The sequence below is a fragment of the Hyla sarda genome, chromosome 10, assembly GCF_029499605.1.
Source record: "Hyla sarda isolate aHylSar1 chromosome 10, aHylSar1.hap1, whole genome shotgun sequence".
In the NCBI taxonomy this organism is placed as follows: Eukaryota; Metazoa; Chordata; class Amphibia; order Anura; family Hylidae; genus Hyla; species Hyla sarda.
The window spans coordinates 139407835-139432144 of NC_079198.1; the positions used below are offsets into that span (position 1 = coordinate 139407835).

Below are 24310 nucleotides of genomic sequence, written 5' to 3' on the forward strand. Positions count from 1 at the left end.
GTATACTGCTGCTATCTCTATGGGATCAGGATATATAGTAGTTATACACCTCCCCTGAGGCTGTATCACATTTTGCAATTTTGCCTTTTTTTTTTCTGTTTTTGCCAGGATTTTCCCAAAATGAAAAAAAAAAAAATTGTTCTATTTACTGCAAATCCTGGTAAAAATGTGTCAATTTTACAACAACTTTGGAAAGTCACAGTGACCGCAAAACCCTGAGAAGAACGTGTCAAAACTGCAGTACAAATGCAGCATGTGAACACAGCCCGAAAACGTCAAATCTTCATCCTCTACCCTCATTGTGATTATAGGTCCAATCACTTTCTCCTCATGACATTTCTCTAATAAACGCAGAAAATGTATCAAAACTACACAAACTGTGAACTGACCCCCAAATCACTTGCGAGTCTCAGCAGTTTGCTGGAGTCTAACCAGGTGATTAGGTCGGTGATGAGACTCCACCCCCTCTTTCTCTGCAAAGCCAGAGGATTCATGGGAAATGTAGGCAGCATGAGGACTGACAAAGAATCAGTATGGCTGAAAACGGCGTGTCTGCCACATCAGCCAATAAAGGTAAGCACAAGGCAGACACAAGAACCTCTCTAATAACGTGCTGCACTATGTAAGCACAATTCTGTACCCGCTCATCACATTATTATATTTATTTAGTAATAAAATGCAGCGACCTAATAAATAAAAATAAACAACATGGCGGCGCGGTGATCACGTCTCGCACTCGTCTATGGCGGTGGCGGTGATGATTATGGATTGTTCCATCACTTCGGCTGTGAAGGCGTCGTCCGTGCACAGTCTCTGTTCCGTCACCTCTTCAGGTAACGTGGCGGATGTAATGGACTCCACTATGATCTCCGTGGAGGCCACGTCCAGCTCGTGCGGGTTCTGCAGCCCGATGACCAGGCTCTTCTCCTCCTCGATGATCAGATTTCGCAGCTTCCTCTGCCGCGGGTTGTAGTTCTCGATCCGGTTGTGGATTTCCATGTGTCGGCGGAGGTGAGCCTAAAAAACACAATGAACAATATTATGATTGTGGCTCTAGGGTGGTGTTTCCCGACCAATGCACCTCCAGCTGTTGCAAAACCACACCTCTAAGCATGCCCGGACAGCCAAAGGCTGTCCGGGCATGCTGGGAGGTGTGGTTTTGAAACAGCTGGAGGCACCCTGGTTTAGAAACACTGGTCTAAGGCTGTCCTGGCATTCTGGGAGTTGTAGTATTGAAACAGCTGGAGGCACCCTGGTTGGGAAACACTGGTCTAAAGCTGTCCTGGCATTCTGGATATTGTAGTATTGAAACAGCTGGAGGCTCCTTGGTTTAGAAACACTGGTCTAAGGCTGTCCTGGCCTGTTGGGAGTTGTAGTTTTTAAACAGCTGGAGGCACCCTGGTTGGGAAACACTGGTCTAAGGCTGTCCTGGCCTGTTGGGAGTTGTAGTTTTGAAACAGCTGGAGGCACCCTGGTTGGGAAACACTGGTCTAAAGCTGCCCTGGCATGTTGAGAGTTGTAGTTTTGAAACAGCTGGAGGCACCCTGGTTGGGAAACACTGGTCTAAGGCTGTCCTGGCCTGTTGGGAGTTGTAGTTTTGAAACAGCTGGAGGCACCCTGGTTGGGAAATACTGATTTAAAGCAATGTTTCCCAAACCTGTGGCTTTTCAGTAGTTGCAAAACTACAACTTTCAGCATGCCCGGACAGCCAAAGGTGCGCGTCATTTGTGTGTATGGGGCTCTGCTGCTTATACCACTGTTTACCAACTAAGGTGCCTCCAGATGTTACAAAACTACAACTCCCAGCAACAGCCGTTGGCTGTCCAGACATGCCGGGAATTGATAAATCATGGACAACTCAGAACGTGCGGGCGCAGGCGGTATGAAAATCCCGCGGAAGCCTCAATATAATAAGTCCGACTCAGTGACTCCCAGTTAGGGTGGGGCTGCTGCTCCTCCCAGTCCTGTCTCCTCCACCCACCGTCCCGCCATTTTGTGGATCCCGCGCTCCATCTTCTGCCGCCGGACTCGTCGCACGCACACACGCTGCCCCCAATGTTACTCACACACATGGTGCGCTGTGCTGCGGCCCCGGTATGTAAGTGACTGCATCTGTTGGTGATCCTCCCAGCCAGGCACTATTCACTTCAGGGTAAGTGCACTGCAGAGCATTGCACTCTAGTATCTTCTACAGACACTGGGGTGCAATGCTCTGCACATAGCCCCATGTGTACAGCAGGACTCTGCACTAGTGAAACTGCAAATACACTGCTATACACATGGGGGGTATGTGCAGACTGCAGAGCATTGCACCCTAATGTCTTCTACAGACCCTAGGGTGCAATGCTCTGCAATCTGCACATGCAGTGAGTAGTGTTCATTCCTATACAGGTGGGGATATGTGCAGTGAATTGCACCCCAGTGTGGGCGGGATTGAAAACAATTTCGCGCAAGGCTCAAGTGTAGACCTCCAGATGTTGCAAAACTGCCACTCCCAGCATGCCAAGCATGTCTTGCAACAGCTGGAGGCACACTGGTTGGGAAATACTGCTCTAAAGCAATGTTCCCCAAACCTGATGCTTTCTAGTTGTTGGAAAATTACAACTCCCAGTATCCCCGGACAGTCAGAAGCAACAGCTGGAGGCACCCTGGTTGGGTAACAAACAGTATCGACCGCAGTTACAGGCCCCGAGCCTGAGGCTGCACCACTGACGCCGGTTGTTTCCTCACCTGCCGGGTGAACTTGTACCCGCACTCTGTGCACTCAAACTTGCGCACCCCGCGATGTCTGGCCACGTGAACGCGCAACTGCTCGGCCGCTGCAGGGGAGAGAATGAAAGAAACTGAGAAAAGCAAATGAGCGTCCTCTACAATCGTATTCGCCGCGTCACTGATGACATCACATATAACCCCGCATGGAGCGCAATAGATGCCAAGTGGCAACCAGTGAAATCTGCCAATGTGGCTGTAGATACAGAACGTGATAACGCCGCATCGTCTACTTAAAGGGGTATACATAAAAAAAAACATCACCCCAATATATATAATTTACTAATCTAGCGTTATCACAAATTGTATTGGCAGCAGCATGCTTTTGAATGATTCACCCTACAGGAAGTTGTGTAGTCCTCTCATTGCCTGTGTGGTGTTGTCTCAGCAGTTCCCCGTCTCCTTCCTCTCTTCGGGCAGGAAGTTGTGTAGTCCTCCCATTGTCATTGTGGTATTGTCTCAACAGCTCCCCGGCTTCTCCCTCTCTCCTGACAGGAAGTTGTGTAGTCCTCTCATTGTCAGTGTGGTTTTGTCTCAGCAGCTCCGCATCTCCTTCCTCTCTCCTGACAGGAAGTTGTGTAGTCCTCCCATTGTCAGGGTGGTGTTGTCTTAGCAGTTCCCCGGCTTCTCCCCTTCTCCTGACAGGAAGTTGTGTAGTCCTCCCATTGTCAGGGTGGTGTTGTCTTAGCAGTTCCCTGCCTCCTCCCTCTTGAGACATCGCATCATCCTCTGCTGTCTCAGGAGGTGTGGCTGGATCTTATCCCTGAACTTAAGCCCCACCCACTGAGTGATGTCACTCCTTCTGACCATTCGCTCCAGCTACATCACCATCTCCCCGTCAGTCATATACATATATACATTTATTGGAACATTTAGGGAAGAATGAGGTGTGGTTACAGCATGCTGCATTGTGCTGAGCAATACCACAGGCAGAGGAGCAGACAGGGAATGACTACAGCAGGAGCTACAACCTCACTGTCAAGCTGCCTTTAACTCTTCATGGGCACTTTATCGATGTGCTCGTCTACAACAGTAAAACCATTAATACTATCTCTGCTATGGCGGCCTAAGGGCCCGTCCACACGTGCAGCAGATTCCTATTCATCTTAATAGGATTCTGCTGCTCAGTTCACACTACGAAAGCGCAGTGTTTCCCAACCAGAGTGCCTCCAGCTGCTGCAAAACTACAACTCCCAGCAAGCCCGGACAGCCTTTGGCTGTCCGAGCATGCTGGGAGTTGTAGTTTTGCAACAGCTGGAGGCACCCTGGTCGGGAAACACTGCTGTAGTGAATAATACAGCAATATTCCTTCGCCCTGCAGACGTCAGACTAAACCATCTGTGTATTCCGCTCCTCACCTTTGAACGTCTTGCCGCACACTTGGCAGTAGTACGGTCTCCCCTCTTGGTGCCGGCTGGCGATGTGCCGCAGGAGAGGAGTCTTGTCTGTGAATCGTTGTTCGCAGAACTCGCAGCTGAACGGTCGCTCCCCCGTGTGTGTCCGGTTGTGCTTGAGTAGACTGGCTATAGGGGAAGAACACATGCATAAGAGGATCAGGATATATACCTCCCCTCCAGCTCTATCTGTATACTGCTGCTATCTCTATGGTATCAGGATATATAGTAGTTATACACCTCCCCTCCAGCTCTATCTGTATACTGCTGCTATCTCTATGGTATCAGGATATATAGTAGTTATACATCTCCCCTCCAGCTCTATCTGTATACTGCTGCTCTCTCTATAGGATCAGGATATATAGTAGTTATACACCTCCCCTCCAGCTCTATCTGTATACTGCTACTATCTCTATGGGATCAGGATATATAGTAGTTATACACCTCCCCTCCAGCTCTATCTGTATACTGCTGCTATCTCTATGGGATCAGGATATATAGTAGTTATACACCTCACCTCCAGCTCTATCTGTATACTGCTGCTACCTCTATGGGATCAGGATATATAGTAGTTATACACCTCCCCCAGCTCTATCTGTATACTGCTGCTATATCTATAGGATCAGGATATATAGTAGTTATGCATCTCTCCTCCAGCTCTATCTGTATACTGCTGCTCTCTGTATAGGACCAGTATATATAGTAGTTATACACCTCCCCTCCAGCTCTATCTGTATCATCTCAGGTGTTGTTATAGGTGAAATCACTTTCTCCTCAAGGTAATATTTCTCTAAAAAAAACTCATTCCTCCTCCTCCTCACACCTCCAGCAACCTAATAAAATGATCAGACCCCCATCCCCCCCCCCCACCCCCTCTCTCGGCAAAGCCAGGGGATTCATGAGAAATGTAGGCAGCATTAGAAAATCATTTATGTGATGGAATTGCAATCAATATGGCTGAAAATCCTATGCCTGCCACATCAGCCAAAACAGGTAAACACAAGACATACACAAGAACCGCTACATTATTCTCTAATAATTTTCTATGCTGAACTGTATCAGCATTTTCTTTAGATAAAAACCTGGGAGCGGTGCGGACACTTTGTCTAATCTCATTTAACCCTTTTAACTTTGTTCTTAGAACTCTGCAAAATATCTGCCATTAAAACGTCTGTGAACGCAGTGATGTCGGCCATGTTGGTTGTCACCACAAGCAGACGTGTAGTGCAGGGCGCCCCCTCCCCCCTCACCTTGTGTTCTGAACGTTTTGCCGCAGAGGTGACACTGGAACGGCTTCTCCCCCGTGTGCGTCTTCAGGTGCATGTTAAGGTTGGTTTTCTGGGTGAAGGCGTGATGACAAAATTCACAAACAAATGGACGTTCATTTCTATAGGAAAGAAGAAGCGGCAAGGGGGATGGGTGTATTATAAAAATACATAAATAAATAAAAAATTATATATATATGTGATGGGTGTATTATAAAAATACATAAATAAATAAAAAATTATATATATATATGTGATGGGTGTATTATAAAAATACATAAATAAATAAAAAATTATATATATATGTGATGGGTGTATTATAAAAATACATAAATAAATAAAAAATTATATATATATGTGATGGGTGTATTCTAAAAATACATAAATAAATAAAAAATTATATATATATATATATATATATATATATATGTGATGGGTGTATTATAAAAAGAAAATACATAAATAAATAAAAAATTATATATATATGTGATGGGTGTATTATAAAAATACATAAATAAATAAAAAATTATATATATATGTGATGGGTGTATTATAAAAATACATAAATAAATAAAAAGTTATATATATATGTGATGGGTGTATTCTAAAAAGAAAATATATATATAATTTTTTTTAAATGTATTTATATATTTTTATCTATTTTTATAATATACCCATCACATATATATATAATTTTTTTTTATGTATTTTCTTTTTATAATACACCCATCACATATATATATAATTTTTTATTTATTTATCTATTTTTATAATACACCCATCACATATATATATAATTTTTTATTTATTTATCTATTTTTATAATACACCCATCACATATATATATATAATTTTTTTTTATGTATTTTCTTTTTATAATACACCCATCACCTATATACACATTCTACTATTGATCCTGCAGACACCACACACAGTCTTATAGGAGAAAACACGATCAAGTGCTAGAACATCACGGCGGCGTCCAAGAAATATACAGCTGACACCTCCCGTCAGTACCTGAGATCGCGCACGACTGCGATACCAGCAATTTAACCCCCTAGATGCCACAGTTAAAGGGGTCCTCCGATTGAAAACTTTTTTTTTTATTTTTTTTTATCAACTGGTGCCAGAAAGTTAAACAGATTTGTAAATTACTTCTATTAAAAAAATCTTAATCCTTCCTGTACTTATTAGCTGCTGAATACTACAGTGGAAATTCTTTTCCATTTGAAACACAGAGCTCTCTGCTGACATCTCTGTCCATTTTAGGAACTGTCCAGAGCAGCATATGTTTGCTAAGGGGATTTTCTCCTACTATGGTCAGTTCCTAAAATGGACAGAGATGTCAGCAGAGAGCACTGTGCTCGTGACAGAAGAGAAATCCAAAAAGAAAAGCATTTCCTCTGTAGTATACAGCCGCTAATAAGTATTGGAAGGATTAAGATTTTTTTTAATAGAAGTAATTTATTGGGGATTTTCTCCTGCTCTGGACAGTTCCTGATACGGACAGATGTCATGACCACAGTGCTCTCTGCTGACCTCTGCTGTCCATTTTAGGAACAGTACTGCGCAGAATATGTTTGCTATGGGGATTTTCTTCTGCTCTGGACAGTTCCTAAAATGGACAGCAGAGGTCAGCAGAGATCACTGTGGTTGTGACATAAGAGAAATCTAAAAAGTAAAGCATTTCCTCTGTAGCATACAGCCCCTAATAAGTACTGGAAGGATTAAGATTTTTTTAATAGAAGTAATTTACAAATCTGTTTAACTTTCTGTCACCAGTTGATTTAAAAAAAAAAAAAAAAATAAAGTTTTCCATCAGAGTACCCCTCTAATAACAATCGCATTGTTAACGGGGTACTACACACACAGACATCTTATCCTCTACCCAAATAATAGGGGGATAAGATGTCTGATGGCGGGGGTCCCACCGATGGGGACCGCAGCGATCTGCATGCAGCACCCGGCGTTCTAAACAGTTTATGGTATTTAAAACGCTGGGTTTGGCCGGCCAGAGATGTGACATCACACCATGGCACGCCCCCTCCATTCATGTCTATGGGAGGGGGCGTGACAACAGTCACGCCCCCTCCCATAGACATGAATGGAGGGGGCGTGCCATGGTGTGATGTCACATCACGTCATGTCTCCGGCCGGCCAAACCCATGGACCACAGGACCCCAGCGATCAGACATCTTATCCTTTGGACAGGGGATAAGATGTCTGTGGGCAGAGTACCCCTTTAAGGGTGCGTTCACACGGCCGTCTGTCCCCATTTTTTTCCCCCCCATTTAGGTTCCGTTGTTGCTGCTTGTAAACGGATTACAAACAGTTATAAAATAATCAATGGGATTTTTTTTTTTACAATCCTTTTACATCCGTTTGCACCCGTCTGCGCTCATTTCCGTATTTTTATTTTTATTTTTTTTACGGGAGAAAAGACGGTGCATGCAGTATTTTTTCTCCCGTCAAAAAAAAATGGAAGAAAAAACGGATACAGTAAATTTAACATTGAAGTCTATAGGAAAACGGATGAGCCGTTAAATGTCATCCTATTTTTTGATCCGTTTTTACTTCTGAGCATGCTCCGAACAAAAAACATTTTTTTTTTTGGTTTATTAACTGAACAATAACAGATCCAAACGGATAACATCCGTTTGCATCCGTTATTGTCCGTTTTTTTTAAAGTCCGTTTTTATTTTTGACGGGAGAAGAACGGGACGGGTCTAGACGGGCGTGTGAACGCAGCCTAAGTCCCACTTCACCACTTGTGTGATTTAAAAAAAAAAAAAGGCATTTAAAAATATAAGAAACAAAATCACAAAAAAAAAAAAAAAAAAACATACCGTATTTTTCGTCGTATAAGACGCACTTTTTCTTCCCCAAAACTGGGGGGAAAAAGTCGGTGCGTCTTATACGGCGAATTTACCCCCATCAACGGCCGGGACCCGCGGCTAATACAGGACATCACCGATCGCGGTGATGCCCTGTATTAACCCTTCAGACGCGGCGATCAAAGCTGACCGCCGCGTCTGAAGGGAAAGTGACACTAACCTGGCTGTTCAGCGATTTCACCGCGGCGTCCCGAACAGCCCGACTGAATAGCCGGGTTAGTGCTTACAGGACACTGGGAGGGACCTTACCTGCCTCCTCGGTGTCTTCTCCGTTCAGGGATCCCCTGTATGGCCGGCGCTCTCCTTCCTCGTCATCACGTCGTCGCGTACGTGCGTCGGCGTGTGTAACGACGTGATGGCGGCCACGGAGAGCGAGGATACCCGGCCGGCAGCAGAGACGTTCCGGAGCAACGGGGACGCGGCGACAGCGATGGAGCGACATCCAGGGCAGCGGTGATGGGTCCAGAGCGGAGGGGACACGTGAGTATTACCTCCTATGCAATGGTCTTCAATCTGAGGACCTCCAGATGTTGCAAAACTACAACTCCCAGCATGCCCGGACAGCCGTTGGCTGTCCGGGCATGCTGGGAGTTGTAGTTTTGCAACATCTGGAGGTCCGCAGGTTGAAGACCACTATTGGGTTCAAAATCTTAATTTTTTTAGATTTTGCGCCTATAAATTGGGTGCGTCTTATACGCCGGTGCGTCCTATAGGGCGAAAAATACGGTAGATTTTCTGATTTAAAAAGAGATATAATAAAATAAAAATAATTTATGTTACTATGTCTGAAGATATCAACACTATTAAAATATGTTATTTATTTCACTTGGTGAATGTTGTAAAAAATTATAATAATAATAAAAAAACAATAAGAAAAATGCAAATTCACAAATGCTGCTTTTCGATGACCGCGCCTCCCAAATACTTGGATTAAAAAGTGATGAAGAACATAAGAGTCAGAACCCAGCGATGGAAAGTGATCTCTGCGCCGACACGCGGAATGAAGACAACATGGCGGCTTTACTGCAGAACAAACGCTGTAAAATCGAAACCGCTACAAAAAGACAGAATTACAATTCTCTCTTTTTTTTTGTTTTGCAATAAATTATACGGTAAAATAAAAAGTACCAATAAAAATACAGCTCCATTATCAGAAAACAAAAACGTTACGGCTGTTCGAACGAGGAAAAAAAAGAAAATGCGCAAAAACCTTTTAATGGTTCCTGTCCTTTTAAAACAAACGCACAAAGGATAGAAATGTCCAGCGCAGAAAGTGCGATTTTAAAACTTTATTGTATAAAAACCGACATCCAGAAACGGGTAGTCATGTGACGCATTTCAGGTGTTGTGCACACCCATAAAGGGGTACTCCACTGCTCCAGTATTCGGAACATTATGTTCCGCACGCTTGAAGCAGGCGGCAGGGTCGTGACGTCATGGCCACGCCCCTCGTGACATATCACGCCCCCTCAATGCAAGTCTATGGGAAGGGGTGTGGCATGACATCACGAGGGGCGTGGCTGTCACGTCATGACCTCGCCGCCCCCACCCAGCATTCTAAAAAAATGCTGGGTGCTGCACGGAGATCGCAGAGGACCCCAGCAGCTGGACCCCCAGCGATCAGACATCTTATCCCCTATCCTTTGGATAGGGGATAAGATGTCTAGGGGTGGAGTACCCCTTTAACCATGTGTGTTAAAGGGGTACTCCGCTGCTCAGGGGAGATCGTGATGTCATAGCCCCGCCTCCTCATTATGTCATGCCACGATGCAAGTCTATGGGAGGGGGCGTGGCGGCTGTCTTGTCCACTTGTCCACGCTCGTTCTCCTCATAGGTCGGGGTCTGAACACTCCGGCCCATAAAAACTTTTTGACACGTAATTGACGCCTCGAGGGGTTGAACCCTCCCCCTGGCGGACATGACGCACTGACCTGTGTTTGGCTTTGATGTGCATCTGCAATCCGCTCCTGCTGGAGGCGCGATGTCCACACTCCTCACAGACGAAGAGCTTCTCCCCTCGGTGCTTGAAGGCTTCGTGCAGGCGCAGCTCCGTCCGGGTGAAGAAGCATTTACCGCAGGTCGGACACTGCAGAACAGAATGTTCTTGTTATAAACCAGTGTTTCCCAACCAGAGCGCCTCCAGCTATTGCAAAACTACAACTTCCAGCATGCCCGGACAGCCGAAGATCATTGTTTTCCAACCAGTGTGCCTCCAGCTGTTGCAAAACTACAATTCCCAGCATGCCCAGACAGTCAAAGGTCATTGTTTTCCAACCATTGTGCCTCCAGCTGTTGCAAAACTACAACTCCCAGCATGCCCGGACAGTTGAAGGTCATTGTTTCCCAACCAGTGTGCCTCCAGCTGTTGCAAAACTACAACTCCCAGCATGCCCGGACAGCCAACGGTCATTATTTCACAACCAGTATGCCTCAGACTGTTGCAAACTACAACTCCCAGCATGCCCAGACAGACGAAGGCCAGTGTTTTCCAACCAGGGTGCCTCAAGCTGATGCAAAACTACAACTCCCAGCATGCCCGGACAGTCAAAGGCCAGTGTTTTCCAAACACGGCACCTCAAGCTTTTGCAAAACTACAACCCCCAGCATGCCCGGACAGCCTTCGGCTGTCCGGGCATGCTGGGAGTTGTAGTTTTGCAAAAGTTAAAGACACTGTCATAAATCAATTTGACTCCAACATGCGTCTTTGTTGTGGTTTCCGGATGGTGCTCGCTGCTGCCCTCCAGTGGACAGCAGGTTTATGACATATAAATCTCAGACCTGGAAATCTATATTTACTTTGCCATATAAGGAGACGATCAGGAGCGAAGATAATCCGTGTAATCGAGTCCCCGTCCCCTACACGCAGAGGCAGGCCGCCATTCCGAGGACCGGGACAAGACGGTATTAAATACACAGCACAAAGCGTATGAACATGATTCTGTGATTATATAGTGCACATCTATAAACATCATGTACTGGGTCAATGGGGGGGGGGAACCCTAAATAACATATCAATCAAATCACACAGGGCCCTGAGGTGTAACATTATGTCATGACTGGCGCTAGGGACCCGATATGATCTGCAGGGGGCACTAGAGAGCAGGTAAGTACATATACATGGAGATTAGACCTGTAATACCAAAGTGCAGCATGCTGGGAGTTGTAGTACTTCAGCAGCTGGGGAGCCACAGGTTAGAGAACGCGGCTATAGACATCTCTGGGGTGAGGTAGAACGTGCAGGACCACCATATAATGTGACCCCGTCCGCATGGGCCGATATTCCTAGTGTAATCTAAATGGGAATCCAATAAAATGGTCGTTCAGTGTCTGTAAACTATGATACATAACCCAGCGGCGCAGTTGTTGTATAGAGAAGCTTTTACACCATTATGATACTCACAGCGTGGGGTTTGGGTTCTCCGTGCATTTTGATCATGTGGCTTTGGAGATGCTTCTTCTGCATGAACTGCTGGGGGCAGGTAGAGCACTGGACAATAAACGGGATAAAACGGATAATACAAAGGGTTAATGGGAGAGGATACATTTATATATGAATGTGCAAAGTGTCGCAGGAAAACATCAATAGAGATTAGTATGAACCGCGCCCTCTGGTGGTCACAAAGTGTAACACAGGCTTAAAAAAATAAATTATTTAACCCAGTCAGGTCTAGCTTTTTTGGGCTTAAAGGGGTACTCCGGTGGAAAACTTTTTTTTTTAAATCAACTGGTGCCAGAAAGTTAAACAGATTTGTAAATTACTTCTATTAAAAAATCTTAATCCTTCCAGTACTTTTTAGGGGCTGTATACTACAGAGGAAATGCTTTTCTTTTTGGATTTCTCTTCTGTCACGACCACAGTGCTCTCTGCTGACCTCTGCTGTCCATTTTAGGAACTGTCCAGAGCAGGAGAAAATCCCCATAGCAAACATATGCTGCGCAGGACAGTTCCTGACACGGACAGAGGTGTCAGCAGAGAGCACTGTGGACAAGACAAAAAAGAAATTAAAAAAGAAAATAATTTCCTCTGTAGCATACAGCAGCTAATAAGTACTGGAAGGATTAAGATTTTTAAATAGAAGTCATTTACAAATCTAACTTTCTGGCACCAGTTCATTAAAAAAAAAAAGTTTTCCACCGGAGGACCCCTTTAAAGGCATATTCCCATGTCAGCTTGTTATCCCCTATCTGTAGGTCTGACCGCTGGGGCTCAAGCTGATCCCGAGTATATAATTGTCCAGGGAATGAACGGAAAGCACTGGCGCCTGCACGACCATTTCTATGGGCCCGCTAAGCATTTCAGAGTTCATAGTTCAGAAACATTTCGTGGCCCTATAGAAAATGGACGGAGCGGAGGCTGTACAGGCAGTGTGCGCTCTGTTCATTCAGGGACAATTATGTCCCTTTTCCAAGGTATGCAGGGGTCCCAGCAGCCAGATCAGCTTGATCCTACGTATATACAGATAACAAGGTGACATAGGAATAGGCCTTTAAGGATATATTCACACGGCTGTGTGGATGGACATTTCATACATGTGATTGGGTTCTGTATCTGTTGTGTGAACTCAGCCGAACACATTAAATAAAACACCTTTTTATGGAGTTGTTTTTGTGTCTTTTATTGCAAATGCAAAGCAGTGACATCTGCTGGTGGTAGATGGGTACTACCATACATTGTAATAAACCTAGAAATAAACATTACAGTACAATCTCCCAATAGCGGACACTATTGAGAGATGTCCCCTATTGGGGAAAAAGGCTCAAAAATCTTTCTAAATGACTGAATCCTGTCCTGTACTCACTCCAGAGTGTAATTACCTATAAAACATAATAAAAAGCGATATTATAGTAGAATCTCCCAGTGCCGATTAATCTCCCCTTATCCCCCCATATCATGTCATCCCCCTTTATACCCTGTGCCACCTTATTCCCCCGTGCCTTGTGCCAATTTATCCCCCCCCCCTTACCCCTGTGACACATAATTTCCTCTTGATCCCCCTGTGCCATTTAATTCCCTCTTTATTACCCTCTGTGTAAATTCATCATCCCCCTCTTTATAACGGGCACAGGGGGATCAAGGGGAAATTAAATGTCACAGGAGGTAATAAGGGGGGGATGTTTTGGCACAAAGGAAATAAAGTGGCACGGGGGGGGAATTCAGGGAAGGAGGGGGCTGAATGATGTGGCCGGCGGACGTACAGAAGCAGGAGATCACTGTTTAAACATTGGTCTTCTGCCTCTGTGCTGGGGCTTCTGCAGGGGGGGGGGGTGCAGAGGGGGCCCCTTACTAGGGTATTGGCTGTATCCCCTGAAGGCGGCCATGTTTACAAGGTTGGGAGTGTTTTCTACCCTTTTGGGTGTGTCAGCGTCAGCTATTGGGAAAGTCTCCTATTCGGAGGGTGTAATACTTTAAGTCTTATGGGACTCTGCCGGGGAACTAAAAACTGTCCTCTATTGGGAGGTGTCCACTAAGGGAGATGTTACTGTGTCTGTATGTATGTATGAATGAATGAATGTATGTATATATATATATATATATATATATATATATATCATGGCTTCAACTAAATTATTTTGATATTTGGTTAGTTGACCAATTATTTCTTCGATTAATCAGATTTAAAGAAAAAAAACAAAAAAATTGGATGAAGGGACCAGGAAAGAGATAATGGGAGGGAAGTGAGGACCGGACTGTGAAGGGCTAACGGCAAAACAATAGGTGACAGTACCTAAAGGGTCACCAGGGGGTAAAAGAGAGTGGGCAGCACCTATATGGTTAACGGCGGGATAGTAACAAAAGTGTTAACAGGGGGGGGGGAAGAGAGGGGACAGGACCTAAAGATGATTTCCACTATCGAGTTTTATCAATTAATTGTTGCAGCCCAAATATATTTACAATCAGAGAATTTGCCAACCGCCCCCTGTTCTGTACAGTTACAGTCGGCCCTGTGTAATGTTCTGTACAGTTACAGTCGGCCCTGTGTAAGGTTCTGTACAGTTACAGTCGGCCCTGTGTAATGATCTGTACAGTTACAGTCGGTCCTGTGTAATGTTCTGTACAGTTACAGTCGGCCCTGTGTAATGATCTGTACAGTTACAGTCGGCCCTGTGTAAGGTTCTGTACAGTTACAGTCGGCCCTGTGTAATGTTCTGTACAGTTACAGTCGGCCCTGTGTAATGTTCTGTGCAGTTACAGTCGGCCCTGTGTAATGTTCTGTAGTTACAGTCGGCCCTGTGTAATGTTCCGTACAGTTACAGTCGGCCCTGTGTAATGATCTGTACAGTTACAGTCGGCCCTGTGTAATGATCTGTACAGTTACAGTCGGCCCTGTGTAATGTTCTGTACAGTTACAGTCGGCCCTGTGTAATGTTCTGTACAGTTACAGTCGGCCCTGTGTAATGTTCTGTACAGTTACAGTCGGCCCTGTGTAAGGTTCTGTACAGTTACAGTCGGTCCTGTGTAATGTTCTGTACAGTTACAGTCGGCCCTGTGTAAGGTTCTGTACAGTTACAGTCGGCCCTGTGTAATGTTCTGTACAGTTACAGTCGGCCCTGTGTAATGTTCTGTAGTAACAGTCGGCCCTGTGTAATGTTCTGTACAGTTACAGTCGGCCCTGTGTAAGGTTCTGTACAGTTACAGTCGGCCCTGTGTAATGTTCCGTACAGTTACAGTCGGCCCTGTGTAATGTTCCGTACAGTTACAGTCGGCCCTGTGTAATGTTCCGTACAGTTACAGTCGGCCCTGTGTAAGGTTCCGTACAGTTACAGTCGGCCCTGTGTAAGGTTCTGTACAGTTACAGTCGGCCCTGTGTAATGTTCTGTACAGTTACAGTCGGCCCTGTGTAATGTTCTGTACAGTTACAGTCGGCCCTGTGTAATGATCTGTACAGTTACAGTCGGCCCTGTGTAATGTTCTGTACAGTTACAGTCGGCCCTGTGTAATGTTCTGTACAGTTACAGTCGGCCCTGTGTAAGGTTCTGTACAGTTACAGTCGGCCCTGTGTAAGGTTCTGTACAGTTACAGTCGGCCCTGTGTAAGGTTCTGTACAGTTACAGTCGGCCCTGTGTAATGTTCTGTACAGTTACAGTCGGCCCTGTGTAATGTTCTGTGCAGTTACAGTCGGCCCTGTGTAATGTTCTGTAGTTACAGTCGGCCCTGTGTAATGTTCCGTACAGTTACAGTCGGCCCTGTGTAAGGTTCTGTACAGTTACAGTCGGCCCTGTGTAATGTTCTGTACAGTTACAGTCGGCCCTGTGTAATGTTCTGTAGTTACAGTCGGCCCTGTGTAATGTTCTGTACAGTTACAGTCGGCCCTGTGTAATGTTCTGTGCAGTTACAGTCGGCCCTGTGTAATGTTCTGTAGTTACAGTCGGCCCTGTGTAATGTTCCGTACAGTTACAGTCGGCCCTGTGTAAGGTTCTGTACAGTTACAGTCGGCCCTGTGTAATGTTCTGTACAGTTACAGTCGGCCCTGTGTAATGTTCTGTAGTAACAGTCGGCCCTGTGTAATGTTCTGTACAGTTACAGTCGGCCCTGTGTAAGGTTCTGTACAGTTACAGTCGGCCCTGTGTAATGTTCCGTACAGTTACAGTCGGCCCTGTGTAATGTTCCGTACAGTTACAGTCGGCCCTGTGTAATGTTCCGTACAGTTACAGTCGGCCCTGTGTAAGGTTCCGTACAGTTACAGTCGGCCCTGTGTAAGGTTCCGTACAGTTACAGTCGGCCCTGTGTAATGTTCTGTACAGTTACAGTCGGCCCTGTGTAATGATCTGTACAGTTACAGTCGGCCCTGTGTAATGATCTGTACAGTTACAGTCGGCCCTGTGTAATGTTCTGTACAGTTACAGTCGGCCCTGTGTAATGTTCTGTACAGTTACAGTCGGCCCTGTGTAAGGTTCTGTACAGTTACAGTCGGCCCTGTGTAAGGTTCTGTACAGTTACAGTCGGCCCTGTGTAAGGTTCTGTACAGTTACAGTCGGCCCTGTGTAATGTTCTGTACAGTTACAGTCGGCCCTGTGTAATGTTCTGTGCAGTTACAGTCGGCCCTGTGTAATGTTCTGTAGTTACAGTCGGCCCTGTGTAATGTTCCGTACAGTTACAGTCGGCCCTGTGTAAGGTTCTGTACAGTTACAGTCGGCCCTGTGTAATGTTCTGTACAGTTACAGTCGGCCCTGTGTAATGTTCTGTAGTTACAGTCGGCCCTGTGTAATGTTCTGTACAGTTACAGTCGGCCCTGTGTAAGGTTCCGTACAGTTACAGTCGGCCCTGTGTAATGTTCCGTACAGTTACAGTCGGCCCTGTGTAATGTTCCGTGCAGTTACAGTCGGCCCTGTGTAATGTTCCGTACAGTTACAGTCGGCCCTGTGTAATGTTCCGTACAGTTACAGTCGGCCCTGTGTAAGGATCTGTACAGTTACAGTCGGCCCTGTGTAATGTTCTGTGCAGTTACAGTCGGCCCTGTGTAAGGTTCTGTGCAGTTACAGTCGGCCCTGTGTAAGGTTCTGTACAGTTACAGTCGGCCCTGTGTAATGTTCTGTACAGTTACAGTCGGCCCTGTGTAAGGTTCTGTACAGTTACAGTCGGCCCTGTGTAAGGTTCTGTACAGTTACAGTCGGCCCTGTGTAATGTTCTGTACAGTTACAGTCGGCCCTGTGTAATGTTCTGTACAGTTACAGTCGGCCCTGTGTAAGGTTCTGTACAGTTACAGTCGGCCCTGTGTAATGTTCTGTACAGTTACAGTCGGCCCTGTGTAAGGTTCTGTACAGTTACAGTCGGCCCTGTGTAAGGTTCTGTACAGTTACAGTCGGCCCTGTGTAATGTTCTGTACAGTTACAGTCGGCCCTGTGTAATGTTCTGTACAGTTACAGTCGGCCCTGTGTAATGTTCTGTACAGTTACAGTCGGCCCTGTGTAATGTTCTGTACAGTTACAGTTGGCCCTGTGTAAGGTTCTGTACAGTTACAGTCGGCCCTGTGTAAGGTTCTGTACAGTTACAGTCGGCCCTGTGTAATGTTCTGTACAGTTACAGTCGGCCCTGTGTAATGTTCTGTACAGTTACAGTCGGCCCTGTGTAATGTTCTGTAGTTACAGTCGGCCCTGTGTAATGTTCTGTACAGTTACAGTCGGCCCTGTGTAAGATTCTGTGCAGTTACAGTCGGCCCTGTGTAATGTTCTGTGCAGTTACAGTCGGCCCTGTGTAATGTTCTGTACAGTTACAGTCGGCCCTGTGTAATGTTCTGTACAGTTACAGTCGGCCCTGTGTAATGTTCTGTACAGTTACAGTCGGCCCTGTGTAATGTTCTGTACAGTTACAGTCGGCCCTGTGTAATGTTCTGTACAGTTACAGTCGGCCCTGTGTAATGTTCTGTACAGTTACAGTCGGCCCTGTGTAATGTTCTGTGCAGTTACAGTCGGCCCTGTGTAATGTTCTGTACAGTTACAGTCGGCCCTGTGTAATGTTCTGTACAGTTACAGTCGGCCCTGTGTAAGGTTCTGTACAGTTACAGTCGGCCCTGTGTAATGTTCTGTACAGTTACAGTCGGCCCTGTGTAATGTTCTGTACAGTTACAGTCGGCCCTGTGTAATGTTCTGTAGTTACAGTCGGCCCTGTGTAATGTTCTGTACAGTTACAGTCGGCCCTGTGTAAGGTTCTGTACAGTTACAGTCGGCCCTGTGTAAGGTTCTGTACAGTTACAGTCGGCCCTGTGTAAGGTTCTGTGCAGTTACAGTCGGCCCTGTGTAATGTTCTGTGCAGTTACAGTCGGCCCTGTGTAATGTTCTGTGCAGTTACAGTCGGCCCTGTGTAATGTTCTGTACAGTTACAGTCGGCCCTGTGTAAGGTTCTGTACAGTTACAGTCGGCCCTGTGTAAGGTTCTGTGCAGTTACAGTCGGCCCTGTGTAATGTTCTGTACAGTTACAGTCGGCCCTGTGTAATGTTCTGTGCAGTTACAGTCGGCCCTGTGTAATGTTCTGTACAGTTACAGTCGGCCCTGTGTAAGGTTCTGTACAGTTACAGTCGGCCCTGTGTAAGGTTCTGTGCAGTTACAGTCGGCCCTGTGTAATGTTCTGTACAGTTACAGTCGGCCCTGTGTAATGTTCTGTGCAGTTACAGTCGGCCCTGTGTAAGGTTCTGTGCAGTTACAGTCGGCCCTGTGTAAGGTTCTGTGCAGTTACAGTCGGCCCTGTGTAAGGTTCTGTACAGTTACAGTCGGCCCTGTGTAATGTTCTGTACAGTTACAGTCGGCCCTGTGTAATGTTCTGTACAGTTACAGTCGGCCCTGTGTAATGTTCTGTGCAGTTACAGTCGGCCCTGTGTAAGGTTCTGTGCAGTTACAGTCGGCCCTGTGTAAGGTTCTGTACAGTTACAGTCGGCCCTGTGTAATGTTCTGTACAGTTACAGTCGGCCCTGTGTAAGGTTCTGTACAGTTACAGTCGGCCCTGTGTAATGTTCTGTACAGTTACAGTCGCCCTGTGTAATGTTCTGTACAGTTACAGTCGGCCCTGTGTAAGGTTCTGTAGTTACAGTCGGCCCTGTGTAATGTTCTGTACAGTTACAGTCGGCCCTGTGTAATGTTCTGTACAGTTACAGTCGGCCCTGTGTAATGTTCTGTACAGTTACAGTCGGCCCTGTGTAATGATCTGTACAGTTACAGTCGGCCCTGTGTAATGTTCTGTACAGTTACAGTCGGCCCTGTGTAAGGTTCTGTAGTTACAGTCGGCCCTGTGTAATGTTCTGTACAGTTACAGTCGGCCCTGTGTAATGTTCTGTACAGTTACAGTCGGCCCTGTGTAATGTTCTGTACAGTTACAGTCGGCCCTGTGTAATGATCTGTACAGTTACAGTCGGCCCTGTGTAATGATCTGTACAGTTACAGTCGGCCCTGTGTAATGTTCTGTGCAGTTACAGTCGGCCCTGTGTAATGATCTGTACAGTTACAGTCGGCCCTGTGTAATGTTCTGTGCAGTTACAGTCGGCCCTGTGTAAGGTTCTGTAGTTACAGTCGGCCCTGTGTAATGTTCTGTACAGTTACAGTCGGCCCTGTGTAAGGTTCTGTGCAGTTACAGTCGGCCCTGTGTAAGGTTCTGTACAGTTACAGTCGGCCCTGCGTAAGGTTCTGTACAGTTACAGTCGGCCCTGTGTAATGATCTGTACAGTTACAGTCGGCCCTGTGTAATGTTTTGTGCAGTTACAGTCGGCCCTGTGTAATGTTCTGTACAGTTACAGTCGGCCCTGTGTAATGATCTGTACAGTTACAGTCGGCCCTGTGTAATGTTTTGTGCAGTTACAGTCGGTCCTGTGTAATGATCTGTACAGTTACAGTCGGCCCTGTGTAATGTTCTGTACAGTTACAGTCGGTCCTGTGTAATGTTCTGTACAGTTACAGTCGGCCCTGTGTAATGTTCTGTAAAGTTACAGTCGGCCCTGTGTAATGTTCTGTACAGTTACAGTCGGCCCTGTGTAATGATCTGTACAGTTACAGTCGGTCCTGTGTAATGTTCTGTACAGTTACAGTCGGCCCTGTGTAATGTTCTATGCAGTTACAGTCGGCCCTGTGTAAGGTTCTGTACAGTTACAGTCGGCCCTGTGTAATGTTCTGTACAGTTACAGTCGGCCCTGTGTAATGTTCTGTACAGTTACAGTCGGCCCTGTGTAATGTTCTGTACAGTTAGTCGGCCCTGTGTAATGTTCTGTACAGTTACAGTCGGCCCTGTGTAATGTTCTGTACAGTTACAGTCGGTCCTGTGTAATGATCTGTACAGTTACAGTCGGCCCTGTGTAATGTTCTGTACAGTTACAGTCGGCCCTGTGTAATGTTCTGTACAGTTACAGTCGGCCCTGTGTAATGTTCTGTACAGTTACAGTCGGCCCTGTGTAATGTTCTGTACAGTTACAGTCGGCCCTGTGTAATGTTCTGTACAGTTACAGTCGGCCCTGTGTAATGTTCTGTACAGTTACAGTCGGCCCTGTGTAATGTTCTGTGCAGTTACAGTCGGCCCTGTGTAAGGTTCTGTACAGTTACAGTCGGCCCTGTGTAATGTTCTGTACAGTTACAGTCGGCCCTGTGTAATGTTCTGTACAGTTACAGTCGGCCCTGTGTAATGTTCTGTACAGTTACAGTCGGCCCTGTGTAATGTTCTGTGCAGTTACAGTCGGCCCTGTGTAAGGTTCTGTACAGTTACAGTCGGTCCTGTGTAATGTTCTGTACAGTTACAGTCGGTCCTGTGTAATGTTCTGTACAGTTACAGTCGGTCCTGTGTAATGTTCTGTACAGTTACAGTCGGCCCTGTCTAAGGTTCTGTATTATATTATGGCTTCATTATTCATTATCCATATAACAGCCGAATATACGGCGCGTCCGCTCACCTTGTAAGGCATGACGCCCGTGTGCGACACCACATGTAACCTCAGCTCCATCTTCCTTTTGAAAACCTCAGTGCAAGAAGAACAACTGAAAACCTGCAAAAATACGAAACATCAGCTATGGAGCCGCCGCCGCAGAATATTCTCCATCTACTCGATATCAGACAATGATCTGAGAACCTAAAACCTGTAAAACAGGAGGGAACACGAGACGCCCGGAGGTGTCAACGCAGACTTAAAGGGGTACTCCGGTGGAAAACATTTTTTTTTATCAACTGGTGCCAGAAAGTTAAACAGATTTGTAAATTACTTCTATTAAAAAATCTTAATCCTTCCAGTACTTATCAGCTACTGTATGATCCACATGAAGTTCTTTTCTTTTTGAATTTATTTTCTGTCTGACCACAGTGCTCTCTGCTGACACCAGACTTAAAGGGGTACTCCCATGGAAAACTTTTTTTTTAAATCAACTGGTGCCAGAAAGTTAAAAAGATTTGTAAATCACTTCTATAAAAAAAAATCTTAATCCTTCCAGAGCTTTTTAGGGGCTGTATGATAAAGAGAAAGCCAAAAAATGTCATGTCATGACCACAGTGCTCTCTGCTGACCTCTGCTGTCCACTTTAGGAACTGTCCAGAGCAGGAGAAAATCCCCACAGCAAACATATGCTGCTCTGGACAGTTCCTAAAATGGACAGCAGAGGTCATCAGAGAGCACTGTGGTCAGGACATCAGAGGAAATGCATTTCTTTTTTGGATTTCTTTTTAGTATACAGCCCCTAAAAAGTACTGGAAGGATTAACATTTTTTAATAGAAGTAATTTACAAATCTGTTTAACTTTCTGGAGCCAGTTGATTTAAAAAAAAATAAAAAGGTTTTCCACCAGAGTACCCATTTAACTATTTCTAACACCCCTCCAGCCCTTAAAAAAATGTTCCAAGCTTTAAAAAGCTGTGTACCATACCTTTCCCATTGCTCACATTGCGCAGGGAACAGAACAGAGCCACCTAGTGGCCGTTTTTTCAATCACATTAAAAACATTATAAAGGTTGATAATTTTAAACAGCAAGTAAATAGCAAAGTGTCTTATAATTACATAAGGAACAATGTTTTAAAAGTTTTGTTTGGTGACCGGTATTCTTTAAATAGAAGTAATTTACAAATCTGTTTAACTTAATGGCACCAGCTGATTAAAAAAATAATAATAATAAAGAAAGAAAAAGTTTTTCCACCGGAGTACCCCTTTAATGTTCATCCAATATATTAGATGAACCCGATTATTTACAACTGACCATCTAATACAGTGTTTTCCAACTAGTGTGCCCCCAACTGTTGCAAAACTACAACTCCCAGCATGCCCGGACAGCCAACGGCTGTCCAGGCATGCTGAGAGTTGTAGTTTTGCAACAGCTGGGGGCACACTAGTTGGGAAACACTGATCTAATGTATATGGAGGATGTCAGGTGAAGATCAGACGTGTTAGAATTTAAAGGGATACTCCGGTGGAAAACTTTTTTTTTTTTTTTTTAAATCAACTGGTGCCAGAAAGTTAAACAGATTTGTAAATTACTTCTATTAAAAAATCTTAATCCTTCCAGTACTTATTAGCTGCTGAATACTACAGAGGAAATTCTTTTCTTTTTGGAACACAGTGCTCTCTGCTGACATCACGAGCACAGTGCTCTCTGCTGACATCTCTGTCCATTTTAGGAACTGTCCAGAGCAGCATATGTTTTCTATGGGGATTTTCTCCTACTCTGGACAGTTCTTAAAATGGACAGAGGTGTCAGCAGAGAGCACTGTGCTCGTGATGTCAGCAGAGAGCTCTGTGTTCCAAAAAGAAAATAATTTCCTCTGTAGTATTCAGCAGCTATTAAGTACTGGAAGGATTAAGATTTTTTTTTTTTTTTAAAAGAAGTAATTTACAAATCTGTTTAACTTTCTGGCACCAGTTGATTTAAATAAAACATAAATATTTTTCCACCGGAGTACCCCTTTAACTGCCCGATCCTTTTGTTCTCTGGGTGTCTGGCGGTGGCTTTCCCCTTCCTCCCCATTGAAAGCACATGCATGCTCAGCCAATGTCCCCAACACCTAATCCGATACCTGCCGGCAGGACCCCAGCGGGCAGGTATCACAGAGGTGCCGAACTAAGCAGCGCCCCCAGCAGCTGAGCGAGCGTCATAGCTGGGACCTGTGGCTAATGCCGAACATCACCGATCGCGGTGATGTCTGGCAATAACCCTTTAGATGCCGCTATCAAAGTTAATCACGGCATCTAAAAGTCCTGAAGTTAACTGCCTGTTAGCTCAGAGATGCTACCAGCTGTGAGGACGACCAAAGATCCCTTACCGTGCCGTCCAATCGTCGCTCCTTTACTGCAGGCAGTAGTAAAGGAGCGCCGATAACACTGATCAATGCTATGCTATAGCATATCTTAATAATAAATAAATGTCAATTAACTCCTTCCCTAATAAAAGTTTGAAATCCCCCCCCTAAAAATTAAATCTTATTTTTAAATATAAAAAGCCCTTCTAATAAAAAAAAAAGGAAAAAAGATAAAACACACCCCCCTTTTTCCCATAAAAAAAAAAAAACCCTGTCACATGACATAGAAAAAAGTACTGTTGGTATCGGTGAGTACTTTAAAAAAAAAAAAAAGTATCGGTACTCGTACTCTGTCTTTAAAAAAAAAAAAAAGGACAATATCAGGACATCCCTAGATAGGAGCGGTAGTTATGCAACAGAGACCCCCGGATTTACCTGCTCTGATTGGGAGACCCCCGGATTTACCTGCTCTGATTGGGAGACCCCCGGATTTATCTGCTCTGATTGGGAGACCCCCGGATTTATCTGCTCTGTTTGGGAGACCCACGGATTTACCTGTTCTGATTGGGAGACCCCCGGATTTACCTGCTCTGATTGGGAGACCCCCGGATTTACCTGTTCTGATTGGGAGACCCCCGGATTTACCTGTTCTGATTGGGAGACCCCCGGATTTACCTGCTCTGATTGGGAGACCCCCGGATTTACCTGCTCTGATTGGGAGACCCCCGGATTTACCTGCTCTGATTGGGAGACCCCGGATTTACCTGCTCTGATTGGGAGACCCCCGGATTTACCTGCTCTGATTGGGAGACCCCCGGATATACCTGCTCTGTTTGGGAGACCCACGGATTTACCTGTTCTGATTGGGAGACCCCCGGATTTACCTGCTCTGATTGGGAGACCCCCGGATTTACCTGCTCTGATTGGGAGACCCCCGGATTTACCTGCTCTGATTGGGAGACCCCGGATTTACCTGCTCTGATTGGGAGACCCCCGGATTTACCTGCTCTGATTGGGAGACCCCCGGATATACCTGCTCTGTTTGGGAGACCCACGGATTTACCTGTTCTGATTGGGAGACCCCCGGATTTACCTGCTCTGATTGGGAGACCCCCGGATTTACCTGCTCTGATTGGGAGACCCCCGGATTTACCTGCTCTGATTGGGAGACCCCCGGATTTACCTGCTCTGATTGGGAGACCCCCGGATTTACCTGCTCTGATTGGGAGACCCACGGATTTACCTGTTCTGATTGGGAGACCCCCGGATTTACCTGCTCTGTTTGGGAGACCCACGGATTT

General features: G+C 45.4%; 1 protein-coding gene across 3 annotated transcripts in view; it reads right to left on the reverse strand.

Annotated features, from left to right (window-relative positions):
* Nucleotides 1-621: 621 nt before the first annotated feature.
* Nucleotides 622-24310, reverse strand: part of ZBTB48 (zinc finger and BTB domain containing 48) — a 30609-nt gene continuing 6920 nt past the window's right edge. For 2 of the 3 annotated variants that reach the window (XM_056544445.1, XM_056544444.1), the window contains exons 5-11: nt 20685-20777; nt 11723-11809; nt 10254-10408; nt 5414-5550; nt 4128-4292; nt 2731-2819; nt 622-1017 (exon numbers count right to left, since the gene is read on the reverse strand). In XM_056544445.1, the coding sequence (XP_056400420.1) occupies nt 724-1017; nt 2731-2819; nt 4128-4292; nt 5414-5550; nt 10254-10408; nt 11723-11809; nt 20685-20777 (1020 nt within the window). In that variant the 3' untranslated portion in view covers nt 622-723. The remainder of the gene's footprint in view (nt 1018-2730; nt 2820-4127; nt 4293-5413; nt 5551-10253; nt 10409-11722; nt 11810-20684; nt 20778-24310) is intronic. The other variant, XM_056544447.1, reaches the window with a different exon arrangement.